The 12,173-nt window shown below is 57.6% G+C and overlaps 2 protein-coding genes across 3 annotated transcripts; both read right to left on the reverse strand.

The window, feature by feature from the left end:
- Positions 1-620: 620 nt before the first annotated feature.
- S100A16 (S100 calcium binding protein A16) lies at positions 621-6,395 on the reverse strand. 2 transcript variants are annotated; one of them, XM_058660933.1, is made up of 3 exons: positions 6,216-6,395; positions 1,710-1,904; positions 621-826 (listed from the first exon to the last, which is right to left on the reverse strand). In XM_058660933.1, the coding sequence occupies exons 2-3, from the start codon at positions 1,860-1,862 to the stop codon at positions 668-670; spliced, it is 312 nt and encodes a 103-aa protein (XP_058516916.1). In that variant the 5' UTR covers positions 1,863-1,904; positions 6,216-6,395; the 3' UTR covers positions 621-667. The 2 variants fall into 2 exon arrangements, with proteins under 2 accessions (XP_058516916.1, XP_058516917.1); XM_058660934.1 differs by lacking the exon at positions 6,216-6,395 and adding an exon at positions 2,666-2,813.
- A 1,478-nt stretch (positions 6,396-7,873) lies between these two features.
- S100A14 (S100 calcium binding protein A14) lies at positions 7,874-9,386 on the reverse strand. The gene is made up of 4 exons (XM_004588930.2): positions 9,350-9,386; positions 8,905-9,016; positions 8,309-8,455; positions 7,874-8,107 (listed from the first exon to the last, which is right to left on the reverse strand). The coding sequence occupies exons 2-4, from the start codon at positions 8,932-8,934 to the stop codon at positions 7,970-7,972; spliced, it is 315 nt and encodes a 104-aa protein (XP_004588987.1). The 5' UTR covers positions 8,935-9,016; positions 9,350-9,386; the 3' UTR covers positions 7,874-7,969.
- Between the last annotated feature and the right edge of the window lie 2,787 nt (positions 9,387-12,173).

Here is a 12,173-nt window from a genome sequence, read left to right on the forward strand (position 1 = left end):
GGATCAGGTGGCCTGGAGCTGCTGGACCAGAGCTGACAGTGCCCGCTGGGATCTGGGCAGTTCTGGCTTCATTCTTGCTTTCTTTTAGGGTTTCCCTATGAGGAGCCCTCCCCCTCACCCCCCCACACACCCCAAGCCCTACCCTCTACTGCCAGGGCAAAGCTCACCAAAGCACGAGAACTCTGAGAAGTGGGAAGGTTTTAATGAACACCACAAAATGTGGGGAGGAGGATACAAGCCCCAAACCCAGCCTTCACTTCCATGGTGTGGGTAGCTGAGCAGAGAGGCAGCTGGAGGGGAGCCCCGAAGAGCCTCCCCACCCAGGAGTGCTCACAGGACAGGGAGCCGCGTCTGCTGTCGCTGCCAGAGGAAGAGAGAGCAGCCCTCAAGCTGACCTCACAGGCAGATGCTGGGAGGGCACAGGGGCTGAACTCCTGAGGTCCTGGGACAGCATGGAGAGCCCGCTGGGGGTGGGGGTGGGGGACTCTGCGCCTGGTGGCTCCGGGAACTGAGACTCACGGAGGCATGTCCACCCAGCTCAGCAAGGACGGACTAGGGTAGGTCTGCAGGTCGGGGAGGGCTGAGGCGGACCTGGAGCTCCACGGGGAGGGGACGGAGGGGACGGACAGGGCAGGGCTCGCAGGAGGCTGGGGCAGGCCGAGCTCCTCTAGCTGCTGCACTGCTGCTCCTGTTGGCGGATGAGGTTGGCGATGGGACCCGTGATGCCGCCTATCAAGGTCCAGTACTCGTCGAAGCTGATGCGCCCGTCGTGGTTGGCGTCCAGGTTCTGGATGAGTTTGTCTGCTGCCTTCCGGTTCCCTGTATCCTGGGGAGGAACCAGAGTCAGTCCCACACAGACCCTAGGTAGAGTCTAGGGATCTGGCAACTGACCTTGGAAAACGCAAGAAGCTGCAAAGTGGGCAGGTTCAAGCTTCAGCTGCTCCACTACCGATCCAGTTTCTTGTTAAAGCCCCCTGGGAAGCAGCAGACAGTGGGACTCTGTCACCCACATGGGAGACGCAGGAGTTCCAGGTTCCTGGATTCTGCCTGGCCTGAGACCTGGCTTTTGTGGCCTTTTGAGGAGGGAACCAGCAATATAGAAGCTCCGTCTCTGCAATTCCCTCTCTCTGGAATTCTGCCTTTCAAATAAACAAAAAATGTTTTTCTTTTAAAATTATTTTGTTTTTATTGAAAAGACAGATTTATAGAGAGGAGAGACAAAAAGTGCCATTCTCTAGTTCACTCCCCAAAGGGCCACAACAGCTGGAGCTGAGCTGATCTGAAGGCATTAGCCAGGAGCTTCTCTGGGTTTCCCACACAAGTGCAGGGTCCCAAGGCTTTGGACCATCCTCTACATAAACACACAGCTGGATAGAAGTGGAACAGCCAGGACACAAACTAGCACCCATCTGGGATGCCAGCGCTTGCAGGCTGAGGATTAGCCAGTTGAGCCATCATGTTGGCTCTTCTAAAACAAAACAATTTAAAATGAACCTTGTAATGACAAATTCTTACTAGTGTTTAAGAAAGAGAAAGAAAGAAATTGCAAGACGGGCTTTCAGTGGCTAGACCTGGGCACCCCAGGTAAGAGAAGCTAGAGACCCACCAAGGGAGCAGGTGTTGAGAGCCTGGGATGGGGTAACGGAAGGGCAGAGGCTGCCGAGGAAGAAGGCTGACTGGACAGGCAGGCCTGCCGCCAGGGGACGCACCGTCAGCATATGGTTGAGCTCCTTCTGCAGCATCTTGCGGAAACTGCTCTTGCTGATCTTGTTCTTGACCAGGCTGTGCTTGGACACATATTTGTAGAAATTTTCCACCAGGACCACCACCGCCTTCTCCAGCTCCGTGTAGCCTTCAGCCATGGCACTGGCTCACCTCCCGCGGGGCCTGGGCAGCAACTGCTCCTGAATAAGCAAACAGGGGAGATGAGGAAAAACTCCACAGGTCACAGAGCCTCCTCCCCCATGCCCACCTGAGTTCCTGGCATGCCCCCCCACCACTTCCAGGCTAGCGAAGGGAGAAGGTAGCAGGGGTCCTGGAGCACAGGGTCCCACCAACCACCACCACCACCAGGGGTGGGCCCTGGAATGAGAACTATTTGGCAGGTGTTCCAGCTCTACCAACTGCCTCAGCAGGTTTGGCAGCCCTTCCCCAGCCCCAGGCACCAGGCTTGTCAGAGCTCTGAGAGCAGGAGCTCTCATGGGAAGAGAAGGATGGTCTCTGCCCAGCCCTACCTCCCTGCTCCACACCTGGCCTCCTCCCCCTCCACCAGTCCCCACCCTGAGGGCAGGCAGAGACAGGACCTGCTGGGAAAAGCCAAAGGAAAATGGGGAAGGGGGCTGGCTCCCCACCTCAGGACCAGAGGAGACCCCAGCTCCAGGCAACAAACGGGAGGTAGAATCCTTGACACCCTCCCACTGGAGGCAGGAAGCAACCCCTGGCCAGGCTCCCGGACAATGAGTCCAGGGTCTCAAGCCATGGCTGTCCTGTGCCCCTCCCTGGAGAGATTTAAATCATCAAGAGAGGTTTAATTCATCAAATCAGATTTTTTGCGCCACACCCAATCCATCACACCCTTCCAACTTCCCCTCCTTCGTGTTCACCCCTAAATGTACAGGGAGACCCATGGGCAACCCCGACCCCACATCCCCCGCCATGCCATTACCTAAGCAGGAGCCCAGGCCCGGTTCTGTCCCAGCTGCTGACAGCCCCTGATGACAGTTGCAGCTGCCAGAAGTCACACAAGTCACCCCCTCAGCCCAGGACAAAAGGCACTCACAACCAGGCAAGCGCAAGCGGATGCAGCCAGCCTCCTGAACAACAGGATATGAGGGGAGCAGGCGGATCTAGTCTGTGAGTCGCCGCCCATGCCCAGAGCCCCCCCAGATCAACCCGGGCAAACCAGGCTCCCCTCCCACCCCCAGGCCCAGGAATGAGTTCCAGCTGCCCTCACCAGCTGGCCCTGGCCAGAGGAGGCGGACACACGCAGCAGGGACAACAGCCACCATGTGGGCCTGGGCAGGCCCCAGCCATCATGCCACTGCCACCCTGCCCTCTCTCCCCAGCGGAAGCCTGCCTGTCACTTGGTCCTGCCAGAGCCAGGCCTCCTGCTGGAAGCCTGCCTTGACCCTTGCCCCTGGCACCCATGCTCCCTGACTCCCACGGCCCGTGGCCCTCTCACCGATGTGACCGCTGTCCTCTGGGTCTGGCCTCATTTCTTGAATCAAGCACAGTGTTTCTTACACGCAGCTGCTGTGTCTTCTCAGCTGCACCCGCAGTCATGGGGACAACTGTTGCTACAGCCCCACCCCACTTTGAAGCTGTGCTTCTGCCCCCATCCACACGGCCTGGCCCAGGGCCCTGCTCACGGTGCATGCTGCCTAAATATGCCACCTCCTTGTAGCCCTGACACCTGGTAGCCAAAGCCCCTGACCACCTTGTTGAACTGTCTCTTTAAGGCAGCTTTTTTTCTGGAAGAAGAAGACTAGGAGGGAGGCTGCCAAAAAGAAGTGGAACTGGAGACAAAGGGGTCAAGCGGGCACCTCTGGTGGGAAATCCTACCCTCCTCTCCCTGCCTGACCACTCTGGTCTGTGGCTAGGAGGATGAGGCTGCTCCCGGAACTGTAGGAAAATACCATTTTTTACAGGGTTGCATGCTGCAAGTTTTGCCAGACAGTCACAAAGAAAGGGCAGAAGCATTTTTTTAACCAGTGTTCTGGCTGCTCTGCTGCCCTGGTGTGGGGGTGGTTGGGTCAAGAAGGGTTGGGCAAGCCCACTCCCCACCAGGCAGTGGAAGGTGGGCAGAACTCAGAGAAACACCCCCTCCTTTAACCATCCCACACTTGCTGGCTGTTGAGGGATCCTATGGCAAACAGCAGGGGAAAGGGACAGAGACATGCGTGTTCCGGTGGAGCCTCTGTCCACAGGCCAGTGCCCCTCTCCTGCCGTCTGCCTCCTTAGGGTCTGCTTCTCTGGCCAGAGGCGTGTCCTCCTGCCATTCCTGAACACCAGGTCGTCTCCCCACACTGCCCGCCTGGCCTCTGACAGCACCCAAAGGTGAGCCCCAACAGGGACGATACAGCTGCCTGCTCTCCAGAGTGGCCAGAGAGGCAGCATCAGCACCTCACTGTTGCAACCCACCCCCCCCCCGCCCAGTTCTCCCACTGACCTGCCCTCCCTTCCCCACGTGCTGCTCCTCGAGTGGACAAGAATGGAGATAACCATCTGGACCCCGAGGAAGACGATCAAGGTGGGACCACAAGGTGTCATTACCCTCTTCCTCCCTCCCTCCCCTGGGGGACCAGGAGACAGGCTCTGCCACACTACCCATCCCACAACCACCTGCTCCTCAGGTGGTACTGCCCTACAAGTCCCTTCCTAGCAAGGCTGGGCAGGAATTGGTTCCTGAAATTGGTTTAGCTATGGGCGGATCCTGGCCTGGGGGAGGGGAATGTGATGGTGGATATGGGGGCCTTCCAAAAAAAGAGGGAATGGAGAGACCACCTCTCCCTCAAGGGGCCTTCTTGCCCCCACCCGCTCCCCTCCCGCAACATTCTCTTTGTTGTCTCCTAGGCTGATTCATCATTGAGCAACCAGGAGGCTCTCACCCCCACCCCGCCCACCTCTGTCCAGCTTGCTGACTGCTCCAAAAGCCCAAATTGCCTGACACCATGCCCCTGGATCCCAGCCACTCCAGCCCCACCCTCCCACCCCCAGATTTTGAGCTCCACCCCCCAAGTGCTTGCTAGCCACCCACCCACCTCCCCAGGCCCCAACCACCGAACGCTGCAAAGCTCATCTTCTCTTGCCACAACATGCTTAAGTCTTAGCTTGTTCCCAAGCATTGGAATGTGTCATTGGACCCCTCTACCCCGCACCCACTTTCAAGCCAATATAAGTGACATTCTCTTTGCCCCTTCCACCACCTCAAACCCATGTGCTCATTTCTCCATCACTCCTTTGCTTGCTTGTTCATGCACTGGCTCACTCACACACTCATTCATTCACTCATCCATTGCTGTCTTCACTCTCTGTGTCATTCCCTTCCAGGTTCCCGCGTGGATCCCATCTGCCTTCCACACACAGGACGATGTGATCTCAGCTGAGCTGGCACTGCTATCTGTACTGGCAGGGCTGTTTCAAACCCACCCTAGTCTCAATAGCTCTGTGCTTGCCTCCCTCTAGTGCTTCTATTTGCCATTTCTACAAGGGGCTCAGGGCTCACACAGGTGCACGTGCCTCAGCCCTCCCCACCTCACAGGACTCCCTGCATCTAATTCACACACCACACAAAGAAACACAGGCATTCCTAAGCCCCTCTTCCTGGGAAACCAGCTTCCCTTTCACCCACTCCTGCTTTTGGAACAAGGAGCCAGCTCCTCCAAAAAACTTGTAAGGACCAGTGAAGTTGGGAAGAGTTAAGAGTGGACACACACACGCACACACAGAGCTCCCCTGGACTCCCCAACACAGAGTGTTTTACTAGTAGGTGGCCAGCTCCCCAGCACCCCCCTTGCTCTCACCCCCACAACTGGCCGGCCGGGCAGCCTCCCACAGTCATCAAGCCACGACCTGCCTGAGTCCTAAGCAGCTTGAGGGCTGAGGAGTCAGGGGGCCCCTCTCCCTCACCCTCACTCCCTCTTCCTCTCCCAGGGAGTTCCCAGGCTTCCCCAAGGCCTCACCCAGGTCCCTCCCAAGGAACAGCTCCCAGAGCACAATGGAGCCCTGCTTCCGGGGACCTGCCTCAGTGGTGAGGTAGAAGAGAGGTCAGTCCAGCCCTTGCCTCCCCTCCCTGGGTTCTCAGGCTCCCTGGGCCCTCCCAGAGCCCCGAGAGGCCTGTGTCCAGTGCCTGACCCCACTAAGCACCCTCCACCAGCGAGTATCTCCCCTTTTCTGCCTAGGGAAAACCGGGCACTGCGGGCAAGGTTCCTGAATGCTCTGCCCAGTGGCCCGGCCCCTGGAGAGGAGCCCAGAGAGCTGCTAGCCAGGAGCAGGGGGTCTCACCATCCTGTTCTTTCCTTGAAAAGGCCTCTCCTAACCCCCAACTCCACCAGGACTCCCCTTTTCCCAACCTGGCCTTGGGGGAAAGTTAATAATTAACAAAACCTTCCTGCCCCATCTGGAATAGGCCCCTTTCTCCCTCGTCACCCTCACTGCCCCTTCTCCTGGCCTCCAGAGCCAGAGGGGTCCCTCCCAAGGCCGACTCGGGTTCTCACCTGCCTCCTCAGTGCACCTCCTCTCAGCAGGGCTCTGGGGCCTGGGCTCTGGCACTGCCAAGCAGCTCCCTGAGCTCAGCCCGGCCAGGACTCCTCCCCGCTGCACTCCCAGAATTTGTCCTACTCCCTCCCTGGCCCGCCTGGCTGAGCTGGCTCGGTGGGAAGATAGTGACTGAGCTCCCTCTTGACTTGGCCCTGGGGTTGGGCCCTTGTTAAAGGGATACACACCTTTTTTCACACCCCTCTACCCCCACCCCAGAGGGAGTGGTGAAAGCTGGCACTCCCCCAACCCCACCCTCCTTACTGCAAAGGCCCTGAGCAGCAGCAGCAACCAGGTGCAGAGGGGAAGAAGGGAAGGATTGTCACCTGCCCTTCTCACCTGGATCTGGGGGAAGCCCCCCACTGACAGGTTCAGTTAGCACTGCAGACCAACCCAACCGGCCACGGAAACCTTGCTGGTGCTGGGATTCAGGAATCCTGCCTGATTTCCACAGGGCTCGGGGGTCAGTGCCAGGAGCTGGCTCCCAGCCCCCCATCTCTAGTCCAGCCAGACAGAAAGCTCTCCCACCACCCATCTCTAAGACCTCTCTCACTCAGCTGCAGCCAAGGGCTCCTCCAGGGAGTCCCCACTCTTTCCCTGAGTACCCAAAAAGAAATCAGCCAGCTCCACTTGCCCACATCTTGGGGTGACAGTTGATGCCAGAGAGGGGACCCCCCTTCTCCTGCCCACTCCAACAATACTGACATCAGCTCACATGCACCTGCCTCCTGTTCATCTTGTTAACCAGCCCATGACGGAAATCTATTCATACCCCCATTTCACCGGTAAGGAAACTTATACTCCAGGGCACCCTCAGAGTTTCAAAGACAGAATGTGGCAGTGCTGGGATTCATACCCTTCTCAGAGGTGCCCAGAGGACCAGCCCTGGGCCCAAGAGCAGTCCGCCCTCAGACAGGACCAGCTCTCCCACCTGTGGAACTTGGACCCACCCTTCTTCACCCAGATGCAGAAGAAAAGTGAGCCCCAATTCATTCCCACTAGCACCTCTGTCCTGCCCCAGCCCCTCATCCACAGACTTCAGGGAGGGAGTACAGAATCAAAACAACATTTTTTTTTACTTTTTCTATTTTTTTTTATTAATCAAATGATATAAAACAACCATCATTGTGTCAATGCTCAAGCACCCTGAGGATTCCCTTCCTCATCCTGTCCTCCCACCCTGCTCTCCCCACCTCCACCTCCCAGCCTTCCTGGCCCAGCCCCAGGGACAGAGTCCTGGGAGGACCTGGGGCAGGACTGGCGACAGGCAGGAACGATGACGTAGGACAGACAACCAGGAGGCTATGACGGTAGGTTCTCAGAGACACTTTTGAGTACCTTCTTTCCAGCCACATGCCCAGCCCCTGGCTTCCAACCATTTCCCACAGCCCAGTTCCTCTCCTCCCTTCCCCACTACCACTACTTGGCCCTTCCACTCTCCTGGGTGTCCCTCCTTCTCCATCCCCAGCCCCTGTCCCACCCCATACCCTCCAATTTCCCTCCTCAGAGACACTGCAGAGCCCCAGGAGCCAGAGCCCCTGGGGAAGGCTGCTGGGACCCTTCCCCACTCCCCCCTCCCATGTAGAGAGAAAAAGAGATACAGGCAGGGTCAGGGTAGTGTGGGGCAGGGAGAGAAGTTTGATTCCCAGGCTCACAGTCTCAATATCCCCTGTCCCAGCACCCTCCCTCCTCCAAGCCCTGAATGGGGAGACCCTCAACTTCCCGGCACTGGACTCTCCTGCTTCACACTCTTGGCAGCTTCCCCGATCAGCTCCCAGAAACTCCCAAACTCCAGTTTAGCGTCATTACAGTTGCCCAGGTTGGCGATCTTCTCTTCAAGCCCACAGTTGCTCTAGGGGTGGGGTGAGAAGATATCACACGTGGCTCAGTCAGGGAGCACCTTCAGACCCTCCCTGCCCAGGGGCTGGCAGAGGACCTCAGCCTGCCTGGCACTGGCCAAGGGTAGGGCTGGGCAATACCAAGGCCTGTATGTGCAAGGTCTCAAGGCACTGGGGACACTGGGTGACTGGGACAGGACCCACTCCCTCGGTACCGGCATGAGGTGGGGTAACTGCTGGGTGACCAGGTCCCGGAGCTCGGACGGAGTCAGTGTCTCCTTCCCACCCTCCACTGAGTACTGGTGGAAGTTCTTGATGAGCGTCTCAATGGCCTTTTCCACGTCACTGAACTCCTGGGCATCCTGAAGTGAGGGTAGGGGACACCATCCAATTCACTCCATGACACCTGGTTCCCCAACATGGCAGGAGACAGCTGGAGAGCTCACAGGCTTCTGCCCACTCCAGAGCCAGAACCTTTTCCCCCAACCTCCCAGGCTACAGTGGCCTCTGCCTTGAGCCTTAAGTTGGGCAAGGCTGCCCTCCCGCCACCCCCCCACCTCCAACAACCCCTCTTCCCACCCCCAGCCCCAGGCAGGGCAGGTCCCAGCAAGTGCCCAGGCATCTTCTTCCCAGGAGGACTCCATCTGCATCACCCTGTGTGGGCATGGGAGGAGAGGATGGTGGGGGGAAGTCTGGACCTCCCTGGCCAGTCTGGGGTGCCAGGCAAGGCCAGAAGAAGGAGCAGAAGTGAGCGGCAGCATGAGCTCTTGCAGCAGAGGAGAGCGGTGTGGGAAGAGAGAAGTGTGCCCACCTCAGCGTTGGCTGACCGGCACTGTCCCATGGTGCCCACTCTGCTTGGTCCTTTGGTGAGAGTTCTGTTGTCCTACAGACTGCCCCAGAGGAGCTGATGGTTCATGATCTGCCTAGAGGAGGGGGAGCCTCAGTTAAGGGGAGGGCTTTCCACCCACCCACCTCACCCCTGCCACGACTCCACTCCAGGTAGTGTGTGCCTCAACCAAAGTGTCAGGGAGGACTCCACACAGCCTTGGCAGCTGCCCAGGCTTCAGAACGTAAGAGCCCACGCGTGAAAGGGGAAATCCCCAGGACCCCATCTGAGCCTCACTCTTCCCACCTTCCTGTACTGGAAACATATACCCTCCACCACTACCCTCCAGGACCCCAGCCCCCAGCCCATCCCACAGCAGGAGACCAGGGCAGGATAGGGGACCTGAGCGAAAAGCCCTGGGTTTCCTTACCTGCTGGCAGCCGTGGAGACAGGACTGGAGGAGCCAGCTCACCTGAGCTGAGCTCTTATACCTGGGGGAAGGGAGGGGAGGCAGGGGGCTGGGCCTCTTCTCTAAGCCACCCGTGCTATTGCAGCCGCTCAGTCAGGGAGCCAGCCAGTGAGCCCCACCCTCTGCACTGGCCAGAGGAGTTCCGAGCTTGTCCCCACCCCAGGGTAGGGTAGGAAGTCTGGAAGGCTGGGGCTGGGATGCCCCTGGCCCTGGAGGAGCAGGCAGTGAGCGAGAGGAGGAAAGTTGGGGAGGCAAAGAGTGAAGCTTGGAAGCACCATGGGATCTGCCTGCAAGTGTGTGGGGAGGGGGGTGGTTGTTGTGGAGCAGGAAAGCAGAGCCAGTGTGAGTCAGGAACCAGGAAAGGAGAGGCAGGGGCTGCTAAGGTGAGGCTTGTGGGTCTTGAGGGCGGTGAAAGAGGTCCATGGGGGTCCCTCTGTAACCTTCCTTGTCTCTCTCTGTCATACACACACACTCCTGCCAATCAGAGCCAGTTAAACGGTGACACTCAAGCCTGCCCAGACCCCACAGTCCAGCCTGTGCCAGTCCTGGAGGCACTGAGGAAGGAGCCAGGTAGGGCAGCCCGGTCACCGGAGCCAGACTGAGCTGTGAGCCCTGATCTCCCCTCTGCAAGTGACTCCCAGGGCACATGCGCAGGACCCAGGCAGGCTCCCTGGCAATAAAAGACCTCTCCAAACTGGTTGGGTCGCATGCTGCTCCTCCCTCAGGTTCTCTAACCCAGCAGCAGCCTCACAGCAACAGTAGCACCTGCCAAGTCCCTGCCCAGGTGCCCAGGACCACATCCAGAGAGAACCTCCCCGTGAGTCCAGGGACTCAACCCAACTCAAGTAGCCTCCACCCCCCTTACCTGCCCAACCCTCAGGGGCCTGAACCCTGAAGTCCTGAGGAAGGATAGAGTGGTCAGCACAGGCCACTGCAAGAATGTGGCAGAGTTCCTGGCTCTTTTCCTCAACTCTGGAAAAACCAGAGCACACCACCCAGTTTCACTCCCTGTATTACTTTCCAGGACTCCCCTGCACTTTCAGAAGTGGAAGAGGGAAAGGGAGTTGTCTCAATCTAGGGGCCTCTCCAAGACGGTCTCCTTCTGAGAATTCCCTTGGAAGACTTCAATCTGAGGACACCTGTGAGGGTCTCTCCACGGGAAGACGCCTACGACCACCTCAGCCTGGGGTCCCTCGTGTATATGTCTGGGGTGAGGGTTCCTCTGAAGCCACTGACTGCACTGTTGGTTTGGATGTTTCCATCAGGGCCCCCTGCTGAGTGCTGCGATGGGAGCCTGTCTCTGGAGTGGCTGCCCTCACGCAGGACACCTGTCGGTACAGGGATAGCTGAGACAGCCCCACCCCTGTGCACCCTGGTGGCCAGCGGTGCAAACCACAAACTCCTCAAACCAAGGGGGCAACACCTGCTTCCCACTGCCCCACACCCTTCCCCCACAGCACCTGAGCAGAGTCTGTTTGCCGTCCTCCTCTTCCACCTGCCTGCCCCTCCACCCCCAGCCCTGTCCTGCTCTGGAGGGCAGAAAAGAGGATCCAGAGAGGATCCTGGAGAATCTAGTTCCACTACTTCTGTCTTTGGAACGGACCCTCTCTAAAGTCCATTTTCTCTCTCTGGGTTTTTTGGTTTTTGTTTGTTTGTGCTTCCTCATTTTTAAAATAGAACTTCAAAAGGATCCCCAGGCCTTATGTAATAGCTTGATCCCATAAGTGCCAGGATACCATGTGGGTGCCAGTTCATGTCCCAGCTGCTCCACTTCCCATCCAACTCCCTTGGCCTGGGAAAGCAGCAGAGGATGGTCCAAGGCCTTGAGACTCTGCATGTATATGGGGCACCAGGGGAGGCTTCTGACTTTGGATCAGCTCAGCTTGGGACACTGTGGCCGCTTGCAGGGGTAAACCAGTGGATGGAGTCAGTCTCTCCTCTATAGATCTGCCTTTCTAATAAAAATTGTGTGTGTGTGTGTGAGAGAGAGAGAGAGATGTTGTGTTTTTTTGTTTTTTGTTTTTAAACAGGAGATAAAGAAACAACACTTGAAGAACGTGCCCTCCTGGATTACAGAAAAATAACCTCCCTGGGTATATACCCAGCTTACACACAGAAGGGCTTCTTTCTAGCTCAAGTCTTCTGCTCTTTGGGGAGGTAAACATTAAGCACCTTCAATGCTCAAGCTCAAGGAGCGTCTCCTACGATGCCTTCCCAGCTGTGTGGGCTTTGCAGTGGGTGCTGAAGTGGGAATTGTTGTTGAAGTCTTTGCTGCACTCAGTGCACTTGTAGGGCTTCTCCCCAGTGTGGAGAGAAAAAAAGAGAAAAAGGATCCCCATTCAAAGGGTTCTGAGAGTTAACTAAAATACAGAGGAGCAAGCTTAGTGCTGCACGCAGCTCCCAGTCAGCCCTCAGCACATGCCCACTGCTGTCGTAATCACCCACAGGATGAACCCCAAGAACCAAAGAATGGGGAGCAAGGCTGTGTGGCTGACCCCCAAGGCCCCCGGGGTTAGGGTTCAGCCTAACTGGCCTATGCTAAGGGCCAGACTTAATGGAGCCTCGGAAGACGCCTAGAAATGCCATGGCTTCAGATAAGCCTAGAGACCCCCCAACGCACACATATACACACACATACCCCATTCCCCCGCACCCTCAGACCCTCACCCCACCCCCTGACTTTGGCACTCAGCATATGCCTGAAAACCCCCAGAACTACACAGGCATCTGGAGGTCCGCAGGCCACGTCCTTACCTTAAGACACCACAAATCTGGTGCATACGTA

The sequence above is a fragment of the Ochotona princeps genome, chromosome 2 (assembly GCF_030435755.1).
Source record: "Ochotona princeps isolate mOchPri1 chromosome 2, mOchPri1.hap1, whole genome shotgun sequence".
NCBI lineage: Eukaryota > Metazoa > Chordata > Mammalia > Lagomorpha > Ochotonidae > Ochotona > Ochotona princeps.

What these genes read in the sequence shown, in the direction of transcription:
- S100A14 (XM_004588930.2), bottom strand. Translation starts at nt 8,934, where the DNA reads ATGGGACAGTGCCGGTCAGCCAACGCTGAG. An exon ending in GCCGGTCAGCCAACGCTGAG is followed by an intron (nt 8,456 to 8,904) that starts GTGGGCACACTT and finishes CCCTCACTTCAG; the next exon opens with GATGCCCAGGAGTTCAGTGA. An exon ending in AGTTACCCCACCTCATGCCG is followed by an intron (nt 8,108 to 8,308) that starts GTACCGAGGGAG and finishes CCCCACCCCTAG; the next exon opens with AGCAACTGTGGGCTTGAAGA.
- S100A16 (XM_058660933.1), bottom strand. Translation starts at nt 1,862, where the DNA reads ATGGCTGAAGGCTACACGGAGCTGGAGAAGGCGGTGGTGGTCCTGGTG. An exon ending in AGCTCAACCATATGCTGACG is followed by an intron (nt 827 to 1,709) that starts GTGCGTCCCCTG and finishes GTTCCTCCCCAG; the next exon opens with GATACAGGGAACCGGAAGGC.